At 42.6% G+C, this 27,528-nt stretch overlaps 1 protein-coding gene across 2 annotated transcripts; it reads left to right on the top strand.

Annotated features, from left to right (window-relative positions):
• Window positions 1-1,071: 1,071 nt before the first annotated feature.
• On the top strand, window positions 1,072-26,982 carry cd99l2 (CD99 molecule-like 2). Of its 2 annotated transcripts, XM_083936629.1 has the most exons (10): window positions 1,072-1,231; window positions 10,560-10,613; window positions 12,085-12,141; window positions 12,302-12,421; window positions 13,189-13,269; window positions 15,058-15,126; window positions 15,209-15,259; window positions 17,645-17,764; window positions 18,266-18,331; window positions 20,472-26,982. In XM_083936629.1, exons 1-10 carry the CDS (start codon window positions 1,171-1,173, stop codon window positions 20,531-20,533), a joined length of 741 nt encoding a protein of 246 aa, XP_083792755.1. In that variant the 5' UTR covers window positions 1,072-1,170; the 3' UTR covers window positions 20,534-26,982. The 2 variants fall into 2 exon arrangements, with proteins under 2 accessions (XP_083792755.1, XP_083792756.1); XM_083936630.1 differs by lacking the exon at window positions 13,189-13,269.
• Window positions 26,983-27,528: the final 546 nt, after the last annotated feature.

Below are 27,528 nucleotides of genomic sequence, written 5' to 3' on the forward strand. Positions count from 1 at the left end.
TTTTCAGCTAAAGTCTAGTACCTTTAAGCCATGTGAGTGCACCCGCTCCGCGCTCAACTGCGGCCAGCGGACCGTCCACGGCCCGCTTGAAAGAGGTGGGCTTTAGCGGAGCCGTTTGCACATGTACGAGCAAGAGCGTGCGCATGTGTATGAGCACGAGCACGAGCCCTACGGCAGTAGCGTTATGTCCGCCTGTTCGGACATGTAAATAGAAGGACGGACCATGCGCGGACATTTAACAACAGCAACAATGGTGGTGAAAGGTTCACGTTGGTGTGGTGCGGAGGTGGAGTGTTTACTGCAGATTTGGTCGATGAAAATATTCAAAAACAGTCGACAAGACGCACAAAAACTCAGAGGTCTATGGAAATATTTGTAAACAAAGCCACACACGCGATCAATGCGTGTGACGTGTTACGGCTTGATGGCGTATGGACAGCAAGAAGCATTGGCCGAGGCCCTGGCAGTGTGAGTACAAACGGGGCTGGGGCGCGGGGGGGGAGAGGGAGGGGGGACAAGTACCCTAAAGTCCGGGTCGTGGTCCGGGAGGACAGTGTGAGCAGACCCTTAAGCACGCATTTTGGCTCCCAGGGTGTGGGTTTCTGAATAGGCTATCAAAAATCCCCCAGATGGTTCTGATTATTTGGAGACACTAGAAATACCTTGAGAACAACAGTAAAGATTTTAAAGCATTCTGGTTTTAAAACATTGCTTGTTGTCTTTCAGAGAAACTGCTGGTTTCCTCTGTGACCCACATACTAAAGCATGAGAGGCACAAAGGGGGGCTAATCCAACGACTTCCTTTATTATCAAAGAGGATCGTTTTTATACCTCTGAAACATGTCTGAGTGGAGTGTGTAAGTACTATAAGAAGTGGATACCAGATCCCAAAATGTTTGTCACAGTCAAATCAAAGTGTCAGACTTTGAACCCCCCCGGTCTAAGTGGCACTGGCGTTCCACCAGGGTTTTATTTTGAAAGGAGCGGCAGGAAGTGGCCCCGTGTGGGCGTGTCACAGGACGCCACAGTGAACGCCTTGTATGCGGCTTTCGAGCGAGACTGAGCTGAACCAACCCCAGGCTGCGGACGAACGAGACTGTGACAGGCCCGTTATTTAACCGCCGTATTCGCACCGTGTGCCGGGCGTTCGTGTGTGAGGAGACCGGAGTCATGGCTAACCGCCCCGTGTGGTCGCTCTGCCTGCTGCTGGCGCTGCTGCTGCCGCTGGAAGGTAACGCCGGGGCTTTGTCCCGCACACCTCAGCAAATCCATATGTTCAGCCTTTTGTGCCGCACTCTGATTCGAGGCCGAGTAACGGTCCACCGGCCCGGGGGCACACGCTAAAGAGGCGCAGAGCCACTTATTAAACGTCGACCCGGGATAATGAGCTTTTATCATAGACTATACACCGCGTTATGGGTTTGAGCATTAAAGCTTGATTAGTTATTGTGGCTCCATTTGCTCCAGATAGCACGGGTGCTGATGTTAACCAGCTGCAATAGATGCAGTTATTGTACATTAATAAAGAAATGAGTTCAAAAGTGTTTGTAACAGCAGCTCCGGTTATTTTAGTTATTAATATGTATATTGATACAGTATAATACTCGTTATTGTAGATCAAAGTGATGTGGCACCACCCACAGTATCCGTCTGTCTGGATTGCAGCCGCACGTGCCATGCTGACAATGATGTCACCCAGTGGTGATTAATATGAAAAGTTAGTCCCTTAAAGGTGAATAATTGAAAAGCAGATGATTTCATTCTGTAGTTACTGCAGCACCCGTCCTCACACCCCAATTATCTCCACCTCAGCTCACATCCCCAGCCTCCAGACAGACAGACAGACAGACAGACAGCCAGACAGACAGGCAGACAGGCAGCCTAGTGCAGGAGCTCCTGACATTTGACTGTATTTGATGGATTCTTTCTTTCAAAGGCCGTATGGTAACAGGATTTTCAGGTATGCACCGACTGAGAAGCTGCAGTCAGAAACTGAATAAAGGATTTACCCAACCAGCGGTGGTCTACATAATGCAATGCTATAATGCAAATTATGCAAATGAGATGTAAATTATGTGAATTGATTTTAGCTCAACTGCCTTGGTGTAGGCATAAGACTGAAAATGCGTATGCCGGGTAGTTTAAGTATATTGACTTAAATATATATATATCTTTACCCAGTAAGTGTGGGCTAGGTAAAGATCTGGTGTTAGTAAGGATTGGATGGAGGCAGAACCGGTGTGACTTTCCATCCCCTCATAATGATTGTGGTACCTGCACTCCCCAGATTTAAAATCACTGCACCTCACTGTGTGCAGCTCACTGGAATCATTTTTACGTACGGTAACATGGCGAGGGATGCTGTTGACCTAAAAACTGAGGAAGCTGTATTAGTGTGGATTAGTCACATCTGTCAGTTCCCCTTGGCACTGGGCAGTTGGTGGGTGGGGCAGCTTGGAAGATGTATGCCTGGGAATGTGTCTATGTAGTGATGGTGGAGGTCTGGGTGGTGTAGGGCATCTGATTTTTACACAGAAGAACATTTCTTGTCACAAACCAACACAGTGTTCACTTTTTAACTGTAATCCAAAAGTTGCATATGCCTCCACCTTCAAAGAGTAATCCAGTGAAGTAGCATTGCCCTCCTGTAACACTGTCAGACTCACGATGGACAGTTTAGAAAAAGAAAAGGAGCTCAAACGATGCAGCAGAACCAGAGATATAATCTTTCTTACCCCACACATTCTTGTCTTTCTGTCTGTCAAAAACGTGGTGCATACATTACCCACAATACAACTTGATTCCAACAGTTTTAGGGAGCTTCAGGTGCATTATGCTCGTGGTAGATGTGGTCAGACAACATGTACCTATAAGGGCGCACTCGCACTGTCCATCCGTACCGTGCCCAAGCACGCCTTTCACGGCTAAAGTCTAGTTCCTTTGAACGGTGTGAGTGCAAGCGTACCGCACCTAGGACCAGTTTGCACTTGTATGAGCACGAGCGTGCACACGTGTACGAGCACGAGGCCTACGGCGGTTCTGACGTTATTTTATGTGCGCCTGTTGGGACATAGAAAAAAGAAGCAGGGTCCATGCGCGGACATTTAAAACTATGGCGGCCAAAGGTTCACGTTGGTGTGATGCGGAGGTGGAGTGTTTACTGCAGATTTGGTCGGTGAAAATACTCAAAAACAGTCGACAAGACGCACAAAAACTCTGAGGTCTATGGAAAGATTTGAAAAATAAAGCTACGCATCGCGATGACGTCATCAATGCGTGTGACGTGTTACGGCGTGATGACGTATAGGCAGGAAGAAGCATTCTCCGAGGCTCAGGTAGTGTGAGTACAAACGGGCCTGGAGGGGGGGACAAGGACCCTAAAGCACGGGGCACGGTACGGAGGCACAGTGTGAGTGCGCATTCAATTATTGTAATGCTCCTGTTTTCATTCTAACCAGGGGGCTTTTGTCTCCCCTCTTGCTCTCTCCCATTTCCTGTCTCTCTCTGGTGTCAACTATTAAACAAAGGAAAAATGCCCCAAAATCAATGAGACGAGCAGTTTCAAATGCCCCATGGACAGGAAGCCACGCAGGAAGGCTACACTGAAGATATAGGCTAGATAAGATAAGAATGGAGTTCCAGGGGGAAACTGGGTGACAGCAGAACAAGAAAAAGATAAGATAGACATTGATAGTCGTGAAGGAACAACTATGAGGATTGGTTGGATGTAATTATGTAATTTAACATTTATTTTTAATAATATTAAATGTAGATCATAAGCAGGAAATGTACTGTTTGGAGTATGTTGGACGACAAAATAATTTGTGTCCTCAAATCAAAATGATATTTCATAGCATAATGTATTTATCAATCATTTTATATGCACACACTGCAGATGAAAGTATCACTTTTGTCAGTTACACCCCTCCAACTAAGGGTTAGAAGGGTAACAAAGCTCTGTACAACACATGTACAGTATACGTATGCATCGATTTACAGAAGTGAGGTTGAAAATGTGGAACAATGTGAATGTTAAAGGCACACTTCATCCCAGAGTCCAAAAATACATATTTTCCTCTGACCTGTAGGGCTATTTATCCATTTAGATAGTTACTAACTCTAAACCTAACCAAGTAGTTTTTTTAACCCTAAACCTAACCAAGTAGTTATTTAAGGCTAAACCTAACCAAGTAGTTTTTTATGTCTAAACCTAACCAAGTAGTTTTTTACCCTAACCCCCTAAACCCTAACCCAACCCCCTAAACCTAACCAAGTAGTTTTTGACCCTAACCCCCTAAACCCTAACCCTAACCCCCTAAACCCTAACCCTAACCCCCTAAACCTAACCAAGTAGTTTTTTACCCTAACCCCCTAAACCCTAACCCTAACCCCCTAACCCTAATCCTAACCCCTAAACCTAACCAAGTAGTTTGATACTTAAACCTAACCATGTAGTTTTGATGCTTAAACCTAACCAAGTAGTTTGATACTTAAACCTAACCAAGTAGTTTGATACTTAAACCTAACCAAGTAGTTTGATACTTAAACCTAACCATGTAGTTGTGATGCTTAAACCTAACCAAGTAGTTTGATACTTAAACCTAACCATGTAGTTTTTATGCCTAAACCTTACCAAGTAGTTTGATACTTAAACCTAACCAAGTAGTTTTTTATAATCCTAAACCCTAACCCAGACCCTAACCCTAACCCCCTAAACCTATCCAAGTAGTTTTTTTCTCAAAACCTAACCAAGTAGTTTTTTACCCTAACCCCCTAAACCCTAACCCCCTAAACCCTAAACCCCTAAACCCTAACCCTAACCCCCTAAACCCTAACCCTAACCCCCTAACCCCCTAACCCTAACCCCCTAAACCTAACCAAGTAGTTTTTTACCCTAACCCCCTAAACCCTAACCCTAACCCCCTAAACCCTAACCCTAACCCCCTAAACCTAACCAAGTATTTTTTTACCCTAACCCCCTAAACCCTAACCCTAACCCCCTAAACCCTAACCCTAACCCCCTAAACCTAACCAAGTAGTTTTTTACCCTAACCCCCTAACCCTAACCCCCTAACCCTAATCCTAACCCCCTAAACCTAACCAAGTAGTTTGATACTTAAACCTAACCATGTAGCATTGATGCTTAAACCTAACCAAGTAGTTTGATACTTAAACCTAACCATGTAGTTTTTATGCCTAAACCTAACCAAGTAGGTTGATACTTAAACCTAACCAAGTAGTTTTTTATAATCCTAAACCCTAACCCAGACCCTAACCCTAACCCCCTAAACCTATCCAAGTAGTTTTTTCTCAAAACCTAACCAAGTAGTTTTTACCCTAACCCCCTAAACCCTAACCCTAACCCCCTAAACCCTAACCCTAACCCCCTAAACCCTAACCCCCTAAACCCTAACCCTAACCCTAACCCCCTAACCCTAATCCTAACCCCCTAAACCTTACCAAGTAGTTTGATACTTAAACCTAACCATTTAGTTTTGATGCCTAAACCTAACCAAGTAGTTTGATACTTAAACCTAACCAAGTAGTTTTTATAATCCTAAACCCTAACCCAGACCCTAACCCTAACCCCCTAAACCTATCCAAGTAGTTTTTTTCTCAAAACCTAACCAAGTAGTTTTTTACCCTAACCCCCTAAACCCTAACCCTAACCCCCTAAACCCTAACCCTAACCCCCTAAACCTAACCAAGTAGTTTTTTACCCTAACCCCCTAAACCCTAACCCTAACCCCCTAAACCCTAACCCTAACCCCCTAAACCTAACCAAGTAGTTTTTTACCCTAACCCCCTAACCCTAACCCCCTAACCCTAATCCTAACCCCCTAAACCTAACCAAGTAGTTTGATACTTAAACCTAACCATGTAGCATTGATGCTTAAACCTAACCAAGTAGTTTGATACTTAAACCTAACCATGTAGTTTTTATGCCTAAACCTAACCAAGTAGGTTGATACTTAAACCTAACCAAGTAGTTTTTTAAAATCCTAAACCCTAACCCAGACCCTAACCCTAACCCCCTAAACCTATCCAAGTAGTTTTTTCTCAAAACCTAACCAAGTAGTTTTTACCCTAACCCCCTAAACCCTAACCCTAACCCCCTAAACCCTAACCCTAACCCCCTAAACCCTAACCCCCTAAACCCTAACCCTAACCCTAACCCCCTAACCCTAATCCTAACCCCCTAAACCTTACCAAGTAGTTTGATACTTAAACCTAACCATTTAGTTTTGATGCCTAAACCTAACCAAGTAGTTTGATACTTAAACCTAACCAAGTAGTTTTTATAATCCTAAACCCTAACCCAGACCCTAACCCTAACCCCCTAAACCTATCCAAGTAGTTTTTTTCTCAAAACCTAACCAAGTAGTTTTTTACCCTAACCCCCTAAACCCTAACCCTAACCCCCTAAACCCTAACCCTAATCCTAACCCCCTAAACCTAACCAAGTAGTTTTTTATTCTTAAACCTAACCAAGTAGTTTTTTATTCTTAAACCTAACCAAGTAGTTTTTTATTCTTAAACCTAACCAAGTAGTTTCTTATTCTTAAACCTAACTAAGTAGTTTTTATGGCTAAATCTAACCATGTAGTTTTTTATACCTAAACGTAACCATGTAGTTTTCATACACAGCAATGAAAAGTAATGCGTAGATTTCCGTGTGTATTCCACATATTTATTGTTTCTAATCCCAAGTTCTACCAAGTGTTTTTCATGCCTAGCCCTAACCGTTTTCTCTTGTTGGCTAAAATCAGTCAAGTTTTTTGTCTTTTGTACAAATTTCCACAGATTTCTGTGCATAACTTTAAGTAGGATTTCCTAAGAAGGTGTTCATGAGAACAGGTTGTTTTGATGCCTAAACCTAACCAAACAAAGACAAAAATAAGAACATTTTCATTCAAGTTTCTTGCAGGATTCTGCACTTAGTCTTTATACTACCAGAAGGTGGTGGTGAGGCTATTCTCACTTGGTTGCAAATAGACACTTAAATATTAATGCGTATAGGCAGCAAGAAGCATTCTCCGAGGCCCAGGTAGTGTGAGTACAAACGGGCCTGGAGGGGGGGACAAGGACCCTAAAGCACGGGGCACGGTACGGAGGCACAGTGTGAGTGCGCATTCAATTATTGTAATGCTCCTGTTTTCATTCTAACCAGGGGGCTTTTGTCTCCCCTCTTGCTCTCTCCCATTTCCTGTCTCTCTCTGGTGTCAACTATTAAACAAAGGAAAAATGCCCCAAAATCAATGAGACGAGCAGTTTCAAATGCCCCATGGACAGGAAGCCACGCAGGAAGGCTACACTGAAGATATAGGCTAGATAAGATAAGAATGGAGTTCCAGGGGGAAACTGGGTGACAGCAGAACAAGAAAAAGATAAGATAGACATTGATAGTCGTGAAGGAACAACTATGAGGATTGGTTGGATGTAATTATGTAATTTAACATTTATTTTTAATAATATTAAATGTAGATCATAAGCAGGAAATGTACTGTTTGGAGTATGTTGGACGACAAAATAATTTGTGTCCTCAAATCAAAATGATATTTCATAGCATAATGTATTTATAAATCATTTTATATGCACACACTGCAGATGAAAGTATCACTTTTGTCAGTTACACCCCTCCAACTAAGGGTTAGAAGGGTAACAAAGCTCTGTACAACACATGTACAGTATACGTATGCATCGATTTACAGAAGTGAGGTTGAAAATGTGGAACAATGTGAATGTTAAAGGCACACTTCATCCCAGAGTCCAAAAATACATATTTTCCTCTGACCTGTAGGGCTATTTATCCATTTAGATAGTTACTAACCCTAAACCTAACCAAGTAGTTTTTTTAAGCCTAAACCTAACCAAGTAGTTATTTAAGGCTAAACCTAACCAAGTAGTTTTTTATGTCTAAACCTAACCAAGTAGTTTTTTACCCTAACCCCCTAAACCCTAACCCAACCCCCTAAACCTAACCAAGTAGTTTTTGACCCTAACCCCCTAAACCCTAACCCTAACCCCCTAAACCTAACCAAGTAGTTTTTTACCCTAACCCCCTAAACCCTAACCCTAACCCTAACCCTAACCCCCTAACCCTAATCCTAACCCCTAAACCTAACCAAGTAGTTTGATACTTAAACCTAACCATGTAGTTTTGATGCTTAAACCTAACCAAGTAGTTTGATACTTAAACCTAACCAAGTAGTTTGATACTTAAACCTAACCATGTAGTTGTGATGCTTAAACCTAACCAAGTAGTTTGATACTTAAACCTAACCATGTAGTTTTTATGCCTAAACCTAACCAAGTAGTTTGATACTTAAACCTAACCAAGTAGTTTTTTATAATCCTAAACCCTAACCCAGACCCTAACCCTAACCCCCTAAACCTATCCAAGTAGTTTTTTTCTCAAAACCTAACCCAGTAGTTTTTTACCCTAACCCCCTAAACCCTAAACCCTAACCCTAACCCCCTAAACCCTAACCCCCTAACCCTAACCCCCTAACCCTAACCCCCTAAACCTAACCAAGTAGTTTTTTACCCTAACCCCCTAAACCCTAACCCTAACCCTAACCCCCTAAACCCTAACCCTAACCCCCTAAACCTAACCAAGTAGTTTTTTACCCTAACCCCCTAAACCCTAACCCTAACCCCCTAAACCCTAACCCTAACCCCCTAAACCTAACCAAGTAGTTTTTTACCCTAACCCCCTAACCCTAACCCTAATCCTAACCCCCTAAACCTAACCAAGTAGTTTGATTCGTAAACCCAACCATATAGCATTGATGCTTAAACCTAACCAAGTAGTTTGATACTTAAACCTAACCATGTAGTTTTTATGCCTAAACCTAACCAAGTAGGTTGATACTTAAACCTAACCAAGTAGTTTTTTATAATCCTAAACCCTAACCCAGACCCTAACCCTAACCCCCTAAACCTATCCAAGTAGTTTTTTCTCAAAACCTAACCAAGTAGTTTTTACCCTAACCCCCTAAACCCTAACACTAACCCCCTAAACCCTAACCCTAACCCCCTAAACCCTAACCCCCTAAACCCTAACCCCCTAACCCTAATCCTAACCCCCTAAACCTTACCAAGTAGTTTGATACTTAAACCTAACCATGTAGTTTTGATGCCTAAACCTAACCAAGTAGTTTGATACTTAAACCTAACCAAGTAGTTTTTATAATCCTAAACCCTAACCCAGACCCTAACCCTAACCCCCTAAACCTATCCAAGTAGTTTTTTTCTCAAAACCTAACCAAGTAGTTTTTTACCCTAACCCCCTAAACCCTAACCCTAACCCCCTAAACCCTAACCCTAATCCTAACCCCCTAAACCTAACCAAGTAGTTTTTTATTCTTAAACCTAACCAAGTAGTTTCTTATTCTTAAACCTAACTAAGTAGTTTTTATGGCTAAACCTAACCATGTAGTTTTTTATACCTAAACGTAACCATGTAGTTTTCATACACAACAATGAAAAGTAATGCGTAGATTTCCGTGTGTATTCCACATATTTATTGTTTCTAATCCCAAGTTCTACCAAGTGTTTTTCATGCCTAGCCCTAACCGTTTTCTCTTGTTGGCTAAAATCAGTCAAGTTTTTTGTCTTTTGTACAAATTTCCACAGATTTCTGTGCATAACTTTAAGTAGGATTTCCTAAGAAGGTGTTCATGAGAACAGGTGGTTTTGATGCCTAAACCTAACCAAACAAAGACAAAAATAAGAACATTTTCATTCAAGTTTCTTGCAGGATTCTGCACTTAGTCTTTATACTACCAGAAGGTGGTGGTGAGGCTATTCTCGATTGGTTGCAAATAGACACTTAAATATTAATGCGGATCTCCTCACCTGAGCTTTAGCAAAGATTCTCTATACAAAAGATAGCGCAGTTGGAATGGAATGGTATACACTTCCTGTCTCCTAAAAGTGTAGTGAATGTCATGTGGATGGATGAAAACGTATACATATGTGCATACTTTATTTATATTTTCTATTACTAACATTAGGTATTTTGGATTTTGGGGTGAACTAACCCTTCCTAAAGTCCTGTCCTTTATTGCAGCTGCATGCTGGATATTGTCACACACACACACACACACACACACACACACACACACACACACACACACACACACACACACACACACACACACACACACACACACACACACACACACACACACACACACACACACACACACACACACACGCCATGTGTTTGTTTGTGAGTGGCAGCCAGTGAGGTTGGCCAGTGTTTGTTTGTCTCTGCCTTTGTGTTCAGTCTGGTAAATGATCTCTGTTCTGCCATCCAGACAACAAATGGAGTGGATTAGTGCACTATGGGCACAGTTTGGCAGCAGGGCCGGGGTTTAGGATCTGTGTGACACAGTAACACCAGCAGGGCCCGGAAAGCTGATCACTGAAACGTTCATACCTCTGCAAAAAGCTTCAATCAAAGAGAGCAGTCTAAAGTATGTGTTGAATCCTTTTTGGTTTTATGTGTGTAACATGTCTTCCTCTGTCCCTATCTCCTCTCTGGACTGTAGTCCTGTCTCAGGACCTGGACCTGTCCGATGCTCTGGGGGATGACAGTGAACCATGTAAGTGCCATAAATCCTCAGGTTTAATTTGCATGTCCTCCATGACCTCTGAAAACCTTCTATCTCCATTGGTTTCCATTTATTTTGTACAATATAAAAATCAGCACAGAAACTCTTAAAACTTACTTGAGTTGCATAATCCACTTTAATATCAGGTCTATACGAATTTGAATCAGCACAACACTGTATTTGTATTGTTTTTTTTCTTAAGAAAAAGACTACAGTAACCGGAACTATAGACCTTTTCAATGGAATTCCATTGCTAGGCAACAGCCTTGGTCCTTGTTGACTTCCTATCAGCTGATGTCATTCATATTCAATGCAACAGGGTTTAAACTTGGACACATTTAGAATGTTTATGTTTACAACTTTGAAAAGTGTTTGCCAGGTTGGCAACCAGGTATCAGTTTTTGGTTGCATCAAAACTATGGTTGCGATTTTTAGTCATTTTATATTCTGGATAATGAGGATACTATGATGTAGCTTAATAATGAAAATGTGACAAAAACAAGACTAGTAACTGAACAAATAAAGTTGTTTCCACAGCCGGACAACTTAGTTTGCTTTGCCGTTGTATCTAAAACAAATTCCCATGCACAGACCTGTACAAACGTGCAACATGTTCTGGTTTTGACTGTAGAAACAATATTTAATTATCACCAACTCATATTTTAAAAATATTTCTTCTTATTATTTATTTATTTTAAAGTTGTAATCTGTAAGATTTCCATCTAGTGAATTGTCTAAGTTCCTGTCTATCAAATAGTGGGTTAAAACCGTGGTGATTGATCAGATGACCCACTAATGAAAGCACTTGTACTTGCCTCAATGCTGAGAATAACATCCAAGTGTCTGTGGAGACATTCCCTCCCTAAATTCAAATGCGGGGCAGAGTTAGTGGCGCTTTTCACGTCAGTAGGCAGCGGTTGGTCTGCCCAGGTGGAGCCGGTCACTGCGGATTATGCTGCGTTCCATTGTACTCTGTGAGTAAAAGGGCAATGAAACAGAACGTTAACGTCTGAATTTCGATTCAGGCTCACTCTTACGTGTCTGACCGGTGCAGTAATGTTTCATTTCTGCTGACTCAAAATGGTGGATCAACAGATTTATGGAGCATGTGAAGGCACCACGCCGCATCGTGGAGGTGAGAGCTCCCAATCTACTGACATCATAGAGTCGACACTGTTCAGTTTCCAAAGGAACTCTGGGGGGTGTGATCCCAGAGGCGCGCCTGCAGTCACATCTTAACCTCAAACCGGCCGCTAGAAACAACGTATCTCTATTTTCACGGACCGCTAAGTTGGTAGCAATATTATCAAAATGGTTGCCATTGGCAACCTGGCAACTGTAGCTGTCAAGCCCTGTTGTAAATTTATATTCAAAAACAAGGGAGAAATATGAAAATAAAATGTCCAAGCGCTATAAACTTGATACGTATTAATACATGGTCGATCTTTCACTTTCACAACAGCGACCCCTGCCCCAAAACCACCAAAGCCAGCAGCACCAGCTGGAGGAACAGGAGGAGGTAAGAACCACACCGAAGCTTCTTACTGGGATCATTTCCTGCTATATTCTCTTCAGAATTATTACAAGTTATTTAGATAGGCCGTATTTATCTGTGTGAAACATTTATCATAACTGAAGACCGCAGATCTATAGATTTTAGCTGTCAATGTTCTGTGCAGACTTTAATCTGGAGGATTTACTGAATGTCGGTGGCACCACAACCACCAAAGCTCCACCCAAGGTTCAGCCTAAAGTCCCCACAGGTACCAAGGCCCCAGTCAAGCCCAAACCCAAGCCAGGTGAGAGAACATACCTTCCTCTGTGTTTATAGCAGCTGTCCTCTTGAGGCCAGAGAGCCCCGGCTCTTTATTCAAAGCATTTGCATTGATTTCTGCTGCTCTCTGCTTTACATTTAGCTTTCTGAGCTGCTTCTGTTTTAAATTTGCTGTTAATTCAGATTCAACACTTCCTCCATGTTCACCTGTAGTCTTGATCCTTCTTCTTTCTAATTAGTTCTTTTTCAGGTCCACTTCGCCTGTTTTTTTGATCAGATGTTAAACTATCGTTAGTGAAACTTGCTGCACAGGTGTTTAACAATAAAAGGGCTGTGGCTAGATGGTAATCCAAGATTTTGAATCTATCAAGAGATAGTTACATGTATAAATTGACACAACATTCTAGAATTGCCATCTAAAGCTTAAACAAATGAAATAATTCTTCCATTTCCCATTAGGCTTTTATTGTGAAACATATGCAGGAATTGAGAGACCCTGGGATGATTTTACACAGAAATTACGCTTTAAGTAACCAGCAGCCAGTTGCAGCAGCTATATGTAGCTTAATTTGAATATGGTGAGGGAGTTATGGTAAAAAAGATCATTGAATTATGAGGTAACTGATGAACATCTTCCATCATATATTAGCTGGTTGACACGTGGCAGCATACATTCTTGAGTCTTGAAGGTCTTATTACCCTCTCAGTTTATATGTTGCAATGTTTTTTTAAACTTTTGCTTTTGCCTTTATTTTGCAATACCATTGACCGCCGACCTTCTGACCTCTACAGCTGCCGATGACTTTGACCTGGCTGATGCCTTGGATCCCAACAATGACATTGGTGGCAAGGATAAGAACAAGGGGCAGGGAGGTGGGTGGGAGTCTCCTGTAGGATTAGTCTTTGTAGCCGTTAGTTCGGTATCACACTAAAATCATAATTTTAAGTAGTTCATGTGGAATTGAAGCCACTATGTGTAGAATATGAGCATTCCAGAAATTTCAGAATTTGTGATGGACAACAATGCACGCTGATACCCGGACCAAAACCCTTTGACATCAGCATAGTTTCACTATTAGATTCTCTAATACAAGATTCCACATACAAGTTCTACACATAGCAGCTTTAATATATAGTCATTACCTATGATTTATTAGTGATGTACAGTATATTTAAGGGGCGCATTTCAAATTAATTAATTTTTTCACCAGATTATTTAAAAAAAACGCCCTTAATAAATATACTGCAGCCCAAACCTATCCACTCATCTATACTTGGACCTCACCTGTGTCTCCATTCAAGTTCTCCAGGTCTCCCACTTACATCCAGTTAAAATGGGATGAGTCTCTGTCTGTCTGACTATCTGTCTGTCCGCCCTTTCATTTTCCTGTCAACCGTTCGTCCTGTTGACGTCACACTTCACACAATACACGCAGGTTTATTGCTGAGGACCCAAGGAAGTGCAGTGTCGAATGGGAACTCTTGGGATCTACAGGACATGTTTATAAGTAGTGCGTTATGAACATACTGTGTAGGGTATTGAGAGGGGAGCCCTCTCGACTGTCACACCGTTGAACTGCATGCTGGGTACAGCTCGCTCTCCGTCACTTGCTACAGTACTTCCAAGAACAGATAAAGAAAGAGAGAACGCAGAGGTTACATTAACCATAGACTGTATTAAATAAGTGGATGTAACTTCCAGTTCCAGGCCTTAAAAAGGGAAACCAGTGTTGAAGTACCTTAAACCCGCATTCTTTCTGAGGCGACTTCATTGGTTCAAGTCCATTTGTATAGAAGTCAATGAGAAAACGAGCCTAAACTTCTCACTTGATTTATTACCTCAGTAAGTATTTTCCTAATGAGTTTATGGTCTCAGTCTCTAGTTTCAAGTCTTCTTCAATACAGCATGTTGTTCATTTTGTAAATGATGGTCCCATTTAGAGTCAAATAGACGATAAAACAGAAGATACTTTAGGGTTCAGTCAGTTTAGATGCTTAGCAATACATATCCCCGAGACATTAAAGTAGTGTGAACCTGTTTTTTCTGTTGATTCTTAAAATTTGGGTCGCCAAAAAATGTCTTGTTCAGCATTCGGCGGTCATACCTTGTTCAACTGGTAATGCACTTCTTTAATTACAGGAAAGTTTCAACGCAGTTTTAAAATGTTTTGTAGTATTTGGAAAACTCTGAAAGAAGGATTTAAGCAGTAGATGTTAGATTCTTCTCAGTTGCTTGGACTCTAAAACTTTCAAAGCCATAGCACGTACAGCTCATTTATATAGAAAACAAGACTTAAGACAGTTGCCGCGGCTCCACCATCAGGACAATTGTCCCCACAGTCTGCTTGAATAAGTACTCTGTTGTTGAGTGAAGAACTAAATAACACTCTTCCATGTCAAAAGAGGGACTTCATTGTCTTCATCTGTTGCTCATTCCCCCCTCCCATTGGATGCAGTAACACTGTCCTTCACATGCTATTTCTGCATTCTTTGAGTTTAACTGCTGGAGGCCAAACTATAGTTTTCCAGTTTTTAGTTGGTCCATCCCCATTTGCTTCTATACATTTTTCTATACTTCATGTTAGGTAGTGATTTATATTGCCATAAAAAAAGTTTGTGCTGTTCTTCATCCTCAGTGTAGTAAATTGTCTCCTCTTTCAGGTGGATTTTCTGACGACGATCTGTTTAATGTTGGTAAAGATGACACCTACAAACCTGACAAAGGCAAAGGTAATGTCTGCATCTTTGTAGAGAATCTATGTAGAACTCAGTATCTAAGGAATTTAACCCTGCTTTTATTCTGTTTCCATAGGTGGACGTCCAAGTGCTGACGATCAAATTAACCAGTATGACGACAACAATGGTGGGTTTTCTCTGTCTCCAGTAGGGATGCACCAATTGAAATTCTGGGCCTAAAGGTCAACTCACACTTACCATGCGTACCGTGCCTAAGCACGACTCACAGCTAAAGTCTAGTTTGTTTTGACCAGTGTGAGTACAACTGTACCCAGGCACGATACACTTCCCGGCCGAGGCCGTTTTGACAGAGGTGAGCTTCAGCACGGCACGATTGCAGATCACGATCACGAGCATTGACGGGCATTGATATGCAACTGTTCCCTGAGACGGACATTTAAAAAGATGCCGCTGAAGGGTTTGTGGTGGTGTGAAGCAGAGGTGGAGTGTTTACTGCAGATTTGGTCAGATGAAATATTCATAAGCAGTTGGACAAAACAAAAACTCCCAGGGGTGATGACTTATAAGCAAGAAGCCACCATGCTTTGGCCCGGATCTTTTGAAGAGTGTGAGTGCAGGACGGGCCTAGGCCCCAGGGGATGACGGAGGGGGGAAATCGTGCTAAAGCACGGCACGGATCAACTCATGGTACCAATGGTAAATGTGAGTAGACCAGGTGCAGAGTGCAAGGGAAGCTCAGCTTCCTGTAAAATGTGGTGAAATATGTTCTGCTGTGTGTACATTTCATTGACTAAATACGCGCTAGAGAGCCTTCATCTTTAGTTCAGAATCAGCTACTTTTCACAGGTAACCAGGGCATCTTCCTTCTCATTCATCCCCACAGCTCCACAGCACTTTACACAGTCGGACGCTCAGCTTCTGCATGATGATTGAATTAGCTGTCTGTGGCGGAATCCTTTTTTGATTGACAGCTAAATGAGCGAATCAGTGATCTTGAAGAATGAACATCCACCGGAGCTTTTTCCAAGTTTTTTATTCCGTTGTTCTGAACTGATCCCCAGAGACTTTGTCTTTGTTAAAAACGACTAGTGTTGTGTTTGGAGATTCCGTTCTGTCACTCTGCGGTTTCTTTCCCCAATGAGCAGCAGCAGCTGCAGAGCTTCTCCCCCCGTCACGATCACTCACACTCACAGGCGGTCACACTTCACAGTAGCCTGGCGCAGCAGCTCCAGCTGGGCCAAGGCCGTTTAAGCAGCCTAGTTCTGCTGCCATCGAGAGGACACTGGTCAAGTCCTTGGAAAAGACGCCTAGACAAGGTCACAGATCATTTTTTGAAAAAGAATGAAGGGTAGAATTTACATATAAATAAACAAACACATTTATGATGTAGACCCATAAACTCATTCTGTCCTTCATTACACCAGTGATTCCCATACCAGGGGGTAGGCTGCTGCTCCCAGGGGGTACTTGAAAAGATTGTGGAGCAGCTCAACTATTTTGAAAAAGTGGATTGAGCTATAAAATCCGAACACTACATGTCGCAGATGCAAGAGAGCAAGTTAGCAAAATATCTATAAGTAGTGACAAAACAGTTCAAATAATTAGCTTAAAGTAACGGGTAAATAGTTGAAATTGTTAGTTTAAAATTACTGGTAAATGGTTGAAATAGTTACCAAAAGGTAATGGGGAAATGGTTGAAATTGTTATCTAAAAGTGATTGGTAAATGGCTGTGGCTCAGAGTCGTCCTCCATTCAAAATATGGGTGGTTCTATCCCTGGCGCCTCTGGTCCGCATGCTGAAGTGTCTATGGGCAAGACACTGAGCCCTGAATTGCCAAATTGCTCCTTGTGCTGCGCATGGGTGTGTAAATGTGGTGTGAATGGTTGGATTAGATTAGATGGTATGCAGATGTCCACTGCCATCTGTGTGAATGTCTGTGTGAATGTGACAAGTAGTGTGAAAGAAGACTAGAAAAGGAGCTATATTAGTCCAAGTCCATTTACAATTTACCATGGTTGAAATAGTTAGCTCAAAGTGATGGGTAAACTCTTGAATAAGCTAAAAGTAAAAGGTAAACAGTTGAAATAGAGCTTCAGTCCAAGTAGTAATAGTAGTTAGATTCCAAACCAACCTAAATATAGACAGTTTAATTTCATGAAACAATGAACAATATCTCCTTCATGGTGTTATACGTTTGGAATATACATTGGGAATTGATGAAGGGGTGCGTGAGGGCTGACAGGGCTGTGTACCTGAGACCAAGAAGGTTGGGAACTACTGTATACAGCTGTCTTTGAAAGAGCAAATAGCTGCTTCAAATGCCTTTTTAGTCTTTTAACACACATTAAGCCATCCCCAAAAGACACAGCAATTAAACATCAGACACTGCAATCGTTGAATATCTGATTTGCACATGTTAAAGGTAAATATTGTCCGATACCGATGTTCAGCTGATGACTCGTTGCATCCCTAGTCTCTGGTGTTTGCTCATAAAAGCATGTCTGTCTGTTCAGCCGCTGGACTTTACCTTATAACTGTTTGTGTTTGCAGAGACCACAGCAGAAGTGGGCACCATTGCAGGAATCGTTAGTGCGGTTGCTATGGCGCTGGTGGGTGCAATCACCAGCTACATCTCCTACCAGAAGAAGAAGCTGTGCTTCGGTATCCAACGTAAGGCTTTTACACGGCAGTCATGTGTTTTAGAGAAGTCAGTCCCTCAGGACATGGACCTCGACAGTGGGTCACTACTGCTGCTAGTACAGCTGAAAATAACAACACTAACACTTCATGTCAGTGGAATAGCAGCTGTTTAAATATACAGCCTCTGTTCACTACCTGCACAGCTGCAAACAGCAGACGGACTGTTCCTTAATATTCACATAAGATGACTTCCTGTTTACATAGTTGGTTGCTCGTGATTGGACACCACTTTAGCAACTGATTTACACAGTCTTACCTACGTTTTAATGGTGCAACCTGAAAATGGTCTAGTTACTTGGGGAGGACTTTATGTTCAGACTTTTTAAATTAGTCAGCAGCCAGGAGATAACACCCTCTCACCAGTTGCAGTACCAGTAGACAAAGCATAGTTAATAGCAGAAGATACAGTTGCAGAAGCACAGTCCTTGCATGTGTTGATGCTCACTGACTTGTGTTGTTGTTTTGTTACAGAAAGCCTGAATACTGACATGGTGAAGGCAGAGAACCCTGAGGCTGTGGTGGCTACAGAACCACAAGGTAAACACATCTCCACTGCACTCCACAGAAAGCTTTATTGATCCGTGAAGGATCCCAGATGGAGAGACACAGAAAAAAAGCCCATCAGAGGGCCCATTCCGTGTTCTCCTTTAAAAAAAAAGAATCTGAAACCAAAAGGGGGAAATGTACATTTTATATTTTTTTATTTTAGTTCTTTAATGTCAGGTACCCACTACAGGACTTTAGCCCTGATTGTCCACTCACTGACAGCTCCCAGACAAAAGTCCTAGATCAGAGGCAACTCAGTGTTCAAAAAACCCTCCAAGACACACTTGGGGACTCCGAGGGCCAATGAGAGCGCAAGACAAAGGCTGATGGGAAACAGGGGGAGGGGACGTCTGTCACAACAGGAACTTTACTGTATGTATCAGACAAACCAAGACCAAGGCACACTTGAGCGTCAAACCATAGACTGTATATAAAAAACGGACGTAGCCTCTCCGTCGAGGTCCGTTCTCTTAACTTGATCCAATCCTCCTTGCCTACGGAAGTCTCCATCTTGTCAGACTTTGACTCCGCCTCATTTCCTCTGACCAAAAAAGGGCATGTATGTGACGTTGGGGGGAGCGAGATACGTCCATCTGGCTGAAGTTTACCTCCGAGGAGAAGTGAGGGCCAGAGGCTAGCTGTCAGTCAAGAGGCTGCGGCCCTAATTATTCATTAACTTTAACCTCCAATAAAGTAAAAACTAGCCTGGTACAAAGAATTCACCCCCCTCAGTGTTGTCATGGAGATATGACCGAAACATACAGACCAGAATGTTTTTTTTTTACCAGGCCTTAAACAGGTTTAATGATGCTGTGAAAATGGCCTGTTTAACATGGGGGTCAATGAGAAACTGCTCTGTTATGAAACCTGTCCCTAGTGGACACTCAGAGAACTGCAGTTTTTGGCACTTCCTGATTGGATCAACCGGGAGTCTCTGCGGTGGGGGCTTGTTACAAACGCACCACGCTGTCAACTGTAAAACCATCTACGGCGATATTAGATATCAGAGCCGGTGCTCCAGGTTAGTTTGAATTCACAGCGTTAACCAGCAGTTCACCTTTTCAAACAGCCACAGTATTGGAGCGTTTCAGTTGGACTCATTGATAAGTGAAGAACGTGTTGCAGATACGTACAGTAGTAGTGTGTGACCAGCTGTCGCCTTTCAGTCAGGTTGTGTGAAAACAAGGCAGCAAGTTACAGTTAGAACAGTGCAACAAACTGATGAATGTGAAAGTCTTGTAGTGGGAACTTTGGATATCATGATCAAAAATAGCATCCCATTCATAACCGGACTCTCTCCAGATGAATTTGGTTCAAGAACAAATACAGAGATGAATGGCACAGTAGATAGCAGAATAAAATGCAGAACAAATGATAATAAACAAAACAGTATCATCTGCATACACTATTTACTGGATGAGTCTCCTTCCTAACCGGACTCTCTCCAGATGAATTTGGTTCCTCCTGGCTTCCCTCATCCTTCTGGGATCTCTCCATAGCAAAGTGATTTCAGGAGGCTGGGCCTTATCAAAACTCCTTGCATATGATTGGATGAACCACTTGTCCGTCATCTTTATTGACGTGCTACTTCAACCACTCACATCGAAACCAACCTGTGACTCTGATGAGTGACGCAGGGAAAAGCCAAACAAATCAGCTGACATGGTTTCCACCAACCGAAGCCTTCAGAGCCGTTCTCTGGTTCTTTTTAAGAAGAAAGATTCTCTAGATTGGAAACACGGATGAAACAGCAGCATCCATGTTGACATCTGCTTCCTCCATGCGAGCCGCCATTGTTGTTTCTCTGCTCCGTCATATCTATAAAACCCCGCCCTGCGGTCCTGATTAGCTCGACCATCTGAAATCACTTTCCTATGGTGCGATCCCAGAAGGTTGGGTGGAGCCAAGCGGAGTCAAGACGGAAGCAAGGCGGAATGAAAGTCATCCGGCGAGAGTCGGGTTATCCCATTCATTCTTTTTTTTTGTATTCCTTTACCTGTCATGTAATTGGTTTGAGAACATCTTGTCAAAAGACTGCAGTGTATATGCAGTCTGATGTCATTTACACCGTAAGAGCTGAAGGAGACGATGAGTGTTTTAACCACAGCCTGTTTTTGTTTGGTCTCTGCAGTCCAACAGACTCTCCTGGAGCCACCCAATGCTGAACCTCCCACTGAAGAGAATGCTGTGTAACACACCAACACCCACACCCACCCCCACACACACACGCTCTTTCCCAAACCCACCCCCGGCTAACCCCCATGCACAAACATAAACACACACACACACACACACACACACACACACACACACACACACAGCCATGCTACAGGATAGACTGTCTATTGTGTAGCATGTCCGTGTTGATCCTTCTGTGCTGCAGAGGTTGGGATTTGTAGTCCTTCTGCGCTGAATGTGAACACAGGTTTTTTTTTTATTCTCTGCTGTAAACATGGCCGACAGCATATGGAACCTTGCCAAATGTACGTGTATATAGTAATTTATTGTTTACACCACTAATCTCCAGCCTTCAGCATGTACCTCTGCTGTGAACTGGGGCTTCAGTAACAGACAAATCTCAACACATTTTGTTGGTTGGAGAGAGAAACTCCTCCGGGCATCTGAAGGTGTGTGTGTAGCCTCTTTGAGTTCACGGGGAGTCAGTCACTGGATTTCAGGTGGATTTGTTTACGTGTTGATCGACTGATTTGTCAGTGACTTACATTGTGACTCCTCCATCTGAACTTCTGAAGTGAACCAGATACACACCCACAGTTTCTTTTCTCTCTTTTTACATTTTTTTTTTATACATAAATGAAAGTGGTGTTTTAGCAATCAGCCATATCTAATTTCCCCCTTTTGACACATAATGGATTATTTGTGTCAGGTATTCCCCACATCTGACAACCTTGTAGCAACTGATTATGTAATCACTTGTATAATGTTGTGATAAAATGTGTTAACCAGGGGTGTCAAACATAGGGCCGGAGGGCCAGAACCGGCTCGCCAAAGTGTCGAATTCGGCCCACTGGATCACATTGCAAAGTCTAAAAAATTAGAGAGAATAACAATAACATGCACTATTCCTATTTGTCCAAAAGGGGTCCTGCTTTTGTAACAAGAGCAACAGGCCTGATGCTGGATCAGCTGTTATAGAGCCAACATGTTGACCTGCAGGCTACACACTGTCAAACTACGCTACTGTTCATGCAGGAGCTGCTGGGGGAAATGTCTTTCTAAAAAAGGAGAAACACAGTATCTGGTTTTCGAGAAAAAGGCACCAGTTCTAGAACCAGGAACTATCAGAACCATCATGGGTCTCATGAGTTTGACACCCCTGGAAATGTTCAGATAAGGTCAACCCATTATCACGGTCAATGTTAAGGGCAATACTCACTCAACACACACAACATCTTATTCCTATAACGTGACTTTTTATATCTAATTTATTACATTATCAGTTAACTATATTACCATTATGAGGTGATAATCCGTTATTATGACGATAATGCTAGTAATAATAATTATAAATTGAAGTTTCCTAAAATTTTTAATTACATTTTGGTACATGTAACGCCCTTAAATGGGCTCCAATATTAGCTAATTGGTTAGCTAACGTAGCTCATAGAATGCTCGGTAGCTGCTGTCATGTGACAGTGACATCATTAGTTGCTACACCCTCCTCACGTTGTCTATGTCGATGTACAAAGTTGCCTTATTCAGATTTGGATCTTTTGCAGTGCGGAAAAATAAGGCGTCCAAACATTTCTGTCTACTTACAACCTGTGACTTTTTATAGTGTAAATAGATTGTTTTGTTTTTTTGACCAGCCTTTAATGACGATGCCTAATGAAGGATGGAGGGATCCTGGCTTGGTTTTCCAAAGTGGTGACGGTGGAATTATAGTGACGAGAAGAGCTAAAACGTTAAAGACGAAAGACAAGTTCAGTTCAAGCTCGAGAAATGCAACCGCTCACCGTCCTCGTAGCATGTAGCATAAAAAAGATGATGCTAGCTAAATCAGTTCCACTGCAGTGAGAGCTAAAAAATTGCACAGCGTGTGCTTCTCCACCTTCGTTCATTCGGGGGCTCTTGTTCAGCGGGAAGCTAATTGAAAAAGAGAAAACCTCAGCACTTTGTTCTGGAAAAAGCAGGCTGTGACGAGGCTCGAGGACAGGCGGAAAACGTGCGGAATGGGACTTTTGTTGATGATACAACTGCGACATTCAGAAATCAATATTGTTTGTACTATGTTTAATTGTGTTAGCAGTGAGGTGCCAGTGTGAATTTATCTTCGTTCCATGGTGGCCATTTTAAATCAACATTGGGATGAAGTCCAAAGGGACGGTGTTTAAAAGCAGCAGTCCCCACCAGAGCTAAAGACATCTGACAGCCATTAGCTACTAGCATAAATTGATCAATTTTAAAGGTCTCCTGTGGAGTTTTCCCCCTATGAAATGCAACATGTGAATCCTTGAAGTCTAACAAGCATGACACATGCATTTCCTTCCTCATAAAACATAAGCTAGCTATGCTGGCACATTGCTACATTTTGATTAGCATTAGCATGAAAGCTTTAGCAGGAATGTGGAGCGCTAAACTGTATAAATGAGATACTAAAAAAACAGGGACTGCAACGGCAAAAGCATCCATTCATACGTGTTAGAAGTTGGATTTTATTTAATTAGTATTGTTATTGTTATATTGCTATTTTTGTTAGCATCTAACAATTGGTATTCAGATGTTTGAAATTGACTGAAAAATCCTGAGAAGTCTGCAAAAGTGTGGAATTCTGAAATGGAAAGTGTGCAGGAACCCTGACCTTTGTTTTGAGGCGTACGGAGGCCTGTGAGGTGTTCCCTGGGGGCTCCACACCCCCTTTAGCTCCACCCCTGGTAGACTTCAAAATGGCCACAATGGAACAAGATTTAACAGAGTGGAAAAGTGAGGTATTTGTGACAGATGTCTGATGTGTGAAGTCAGAGGAGTCTGAATCAGTTGGCACAAAGACAATAATACTGGTTGAGATGATATGCATTTAAAAAACAAACTAGAAGTCTGCTTTAGCTGTGTAGATGAAGTTAGCAGCAGTAGTTAGCTTTAGCATCTTAAATAGTGTCATAACGAGTGCTTTTGGACAGTTGGGATGGTTGTACATATTACTGTGAGCAGTTCCGTGTTTGTACTATTAGCAGTGTGTAAGAGCATTTTTAGGCTCCATATTATACTCTTTAGTGTGTGTGTGTGTGTGTGTGTGTGTGTGTGTTTACACTCTTCGCCTGCTCTTTTTACACTTTGTATTCAACTTTCTTATTAACATAGCTTCACTTTTTGTAGATAGTTACCGCTCCCTTGTTCTGTACTTCCAAAGGCAGGTCGCCTAAGGAGGTTCCGTGTGTTCCTGAAATGAGATCTGGGCTGCATCTCAATCCGTTCCCTCTTTACTACGCTGTCGGATATTTAGTCTGCGTGTCGTTTTATAGCACTGCTCAGGATCCCTGGTGAGAGCTAGAGGGGCACTCGGAGAGCGCAGACCTCCGCCAAGGACGTGCCTTATCTCGCAATGGTCAAAGTATAATTGGTTTAGCTGCCCTGTGATTCCGATCTACTTCAAAATTTAATGGGGTTTTCCTCAACCCCCCTTGCGCCCTTCCTCCGATTTTCATGATAATCGGCCCAGTAGCTTTTCCGTAATCCTGCGAACAAACAGACAAACCAAACCGAAAACATAAGCTCCTTTGTAGAGGTAATAATGCCGCGTTCACGTCAATGGGAGAGACTTCTAACTTGGCAATGTTTTTTTGGCAATGTTTTCTTTATTAGACATAAAAGGACAGTTGGTTGTGTGAAGGTGCACTCTATCTATTAAAGTTGGTTGCCTTGAATGACAAACTTTGGCTCACGGGAATCATCTTTGTGTGCTTTTCCAAGTCAGGTGTCTCTGAGCTTTCCGTAAACTGTTTTGGGTCTTGGGGGCTGGTCTTTACACTCGTGTGTAAATTTCAGCTAGTGCTCAGTAATGAGTTCACCTTTAAAACCCCACTGCCAACCAGACAGCCAATGTATCTGTGAAGAAGTTAAGAACATACGTGACATGGACGTGGCATAAGGATAGGCAATGACCTGAGTAGTGTGATAGAATAGTCCGTATCTACACAGAGGTGAACGCGTGAAGGATTTTTACTGAGGCAGTATGTGTTGTATGAGCTGTACGTGGCGTTGGTGGTGTGTTACATATCTGACAGGATGCAGCACAGTCCTCCACGTTGCCTTGGAAAAGCAGCCGCTTCAACCCACAATCCCTTTGTGCCGCTCCTGGAACACCGCTAATAAGAAACCTGGCTGCTTTTTGAACCCGCATACGAGCGTTCAGGGACTCTTGAGTGTTCGTAACGAAAGCGTTAAACTGATCTGTTCACCTTGTAAGAGTCACGCACGGACGCCCTGTCAGCTGTTAATTCAAATGGTGCTTCTCTCTTTGCCTTATACCCTGCACAGTCCCACGGGGACGAGCCGCAGTATTCACCCAACAACCCCGTAGCTGCACCCGAGCTAGAGCAACGGCCGCGGCCTTCGGCAGGTCACAGCACCCATATGACCAGAGGGTGCGGCGCGTTCCGTCAAGCTCAGGCTTCTGCAAAACTTCACGCAAAACGCAAAATAACACACCTTTCCGTTTACTGAATGTACTGAAATGTCTTAATGCGATGAAAGCAAAAACCTTCGTCCTGTAGCAAAAATACAAATCCACCAAAGATGTAGCAGTGGCTGAGATTGGCTTGACTTCATGTATTGGGACTTAAGACGTGACGACGGGAAAGGATTGTCGTCACATTTGAATCGGCTCGATGGTTAGACGAAGACGTTACTGGATCAGAGTGAAGAGTGTGGATCCAATGTCTTTGTTATTGTCCACACTGTGGATGCTGGTCCTGCTCCCAGATTCAGTTTCCAGTGTGGCGCACGTGCCGCACTGCTGGTTAGCAGAACGTTCAGCGGGGCGGACGCTACATGATCAACATCTGTACAGTCCAAACAGGTGGGTGTGACATTGTGTCCAGACTGGTGGACGGTTCGCGGGATGCAGTGCCAGAGCAACGGAAGGTCCAAAGAAGCAGCGTTGTTTTTTTTAAAGCGTGCTTAAAAGAATCAAGTGAGTGACACGGATACAGTTATTAATACGAGCTATAGCAGCGCTGCAAAGAGCAAACTTCATGTGCCCAAATAATTACGCTTTCTGATCATGAATCTAAAAGCCTGAACATTGCATTTCACAATAGTGCACTTAATAGTGAAATTGAAACTTACACACTTTGGATTGAATTCCCTGAAAACGCAGCTCCAAAGCGGTAAAATCCGTGAGGTGCTCTTTTAAAATTAATTCAATTAGTCTCTATAGAGCTGGGCTTGGGCTCAGGAATTGGTTACTGTAGCAACGTGAATTGAATAATTTCAAGACGACGTACCGAAGTGATACAAACCATAGACATAGAATGATAGAACTGATACCGAACTGTTTCCCGTGGTTATTTAAGTAGTAAAGGGAAAGGGTGATTTTTGTTAGTCGCCATGGTGACAATCCAAGTCAATGTGTCACAAATTGTCGTTGGGGACACGTACCATTAGACCATTGTTCAGATAATTTTCTGTCATCAGTGTAGCATGAAAGGGGAGCGTACGTATGTTCCCTGGGTCCTATGTTCCCCGGGTCCCAGGTTCCCGGGTCCTATGTTCCTCACTTTGTATGTTCCCAGCTATTCCCCAAAAAAGGTTCTATGTTCCCCGCTTTGTATGTGACCTTTTTTAAGACAAGGATCCTATGTTCCCCTCTTTTCACAGAAAGTGTGCTATATTCCCCGGTCTGTTATTTTTCCCCCAATCAGTGCTGAATTCCCCGGCAAATAGGTCTATGTAGACCTTAACATAACCCCCTAACCTCAACCCTAACAAAATGCTGATTTTAAATCAGCGGAGGCAGAGGCTTATACGACCAGGGAACACAGGGATGACCTCCTCGACAGCATTGTGGAACCAGCGAGCTAACTAGCAAACAGCTGGGTAGTTAGCTAGCTTGCTAAATCCGTCATGCTTTCATGCTAGGCTATATACAGAAAATGAACCAAAGTGTCTCATCAGGCGAGTGAGTGTGTAGATGAAGCATGAAACTGTAAAATGTGACACATTTAGCGGCGGACGGGCCTGCTAAGATATGTTCTTTCTTTCTACTTGTTCTATTTCTATGGTACAAAGTGAGCCTGGATCAGAGGGTTCGCTCACTTTATAGAGTGTCTCCCTGGTCACTTTACTGTTGTGCCTGTAACCGTGTCCTGCGAAGCCAGCCCAAACCCTGCAGCCTCACTTGTTTCCAGTTCAGAGGGAAAAAGAGCGTTTAACGATGTGATACTTAGCGGCTGGCTTTGCAAGGCCACCCGTCACATACAACACATACACACCTCGCATACACATACACACTTCCATGCATGCTTTTCTCTACATACAGTCACTTGTAGCCTACGAGCGGTGAACTCTGTGTCTTCCTGACAACTGAATGTTGGACGGTTTTCATTGCTTGCAGTGTAATAGTGAACTCTGCTTTCCTCTTATTCCACTATGATTACTCTCTGGCAATATGTTACTAATATGAACCAATAATAAAACAGTTCAAAGACAACAGAGACTGGAGGGTGCAGTTCTTCCTTTTTTTATTTTTAAAATGGAATGTCAGAAGTGATTATGGCTCATTAGGTTGAACTTCTCATAATTAGACATTATTTACACAAAACAATCACATGCCACAGGTAAACAGTGTGAATAATACGTTACTTTTCAGAACGGACGGGATGCTGTTACTGTTAAAGGTTGAATATGGAGGATGAGTAGAACAGCGCCATCTAGTGTCTCAAGATCGTAGTCGCTACAACTCAAAATCATTCCAGTAGTCGGGTTGCCAGGTTCGTTGTCGAGTGGTGAATCATACCGGGTAACGACTAATTTGGACTGATCACTTAATCTGACAACAGTATTTAACGTTAGCCAGTCGTCAACTGGAAGTCTTTCTGAGTGGTGTGTACAACCTGGAGACAGACCTGGTCCAGTAGCCTACAGGAGACCCGAGTCTGTTTGAACCCATCCCCTCCAGCAAATCGCACCATGAAAACATGTATTAGAGGAGTTTGACTGACAGTTAG

Source organism: Echiichthys vipera, assembly GCF_963691815.1.
Source record: "Echiichthys vipera genome assembly, chromosome: 22".
Lineage (NCBI taxonomy): Eukaryota > Metazoa > Chordata > Actinopteri > Perciformes > Trachinidae > Echiichthys > Echiichthys vipera.

Excerpts from the sequence above, each read along its gene's own strand:
- cd99l2 (XM_083936629.1), top strand. The coding sequence starts at position 1,171 with ATGGCTAACCGCCCCGTGTGGTCGCTCTGCCTGCTGCTGGCGCTGCTG. Across the intron at positions 13,270-15,057 it reads TAAGAACAAGGGGCAGGGAG|GTGGATTTTCTGACGACGAT; the intron begins GTGGGTGGGAGT and ends CTCCTCTTTCAG. Across the intron at positions 18,332-20,471 it reads GGTGGCTACAGAACCACAAG|TCCAACAGACTCTCCTGGAG; the intron begins GTAAACACATCT and ends TGGTCTCTGCAG.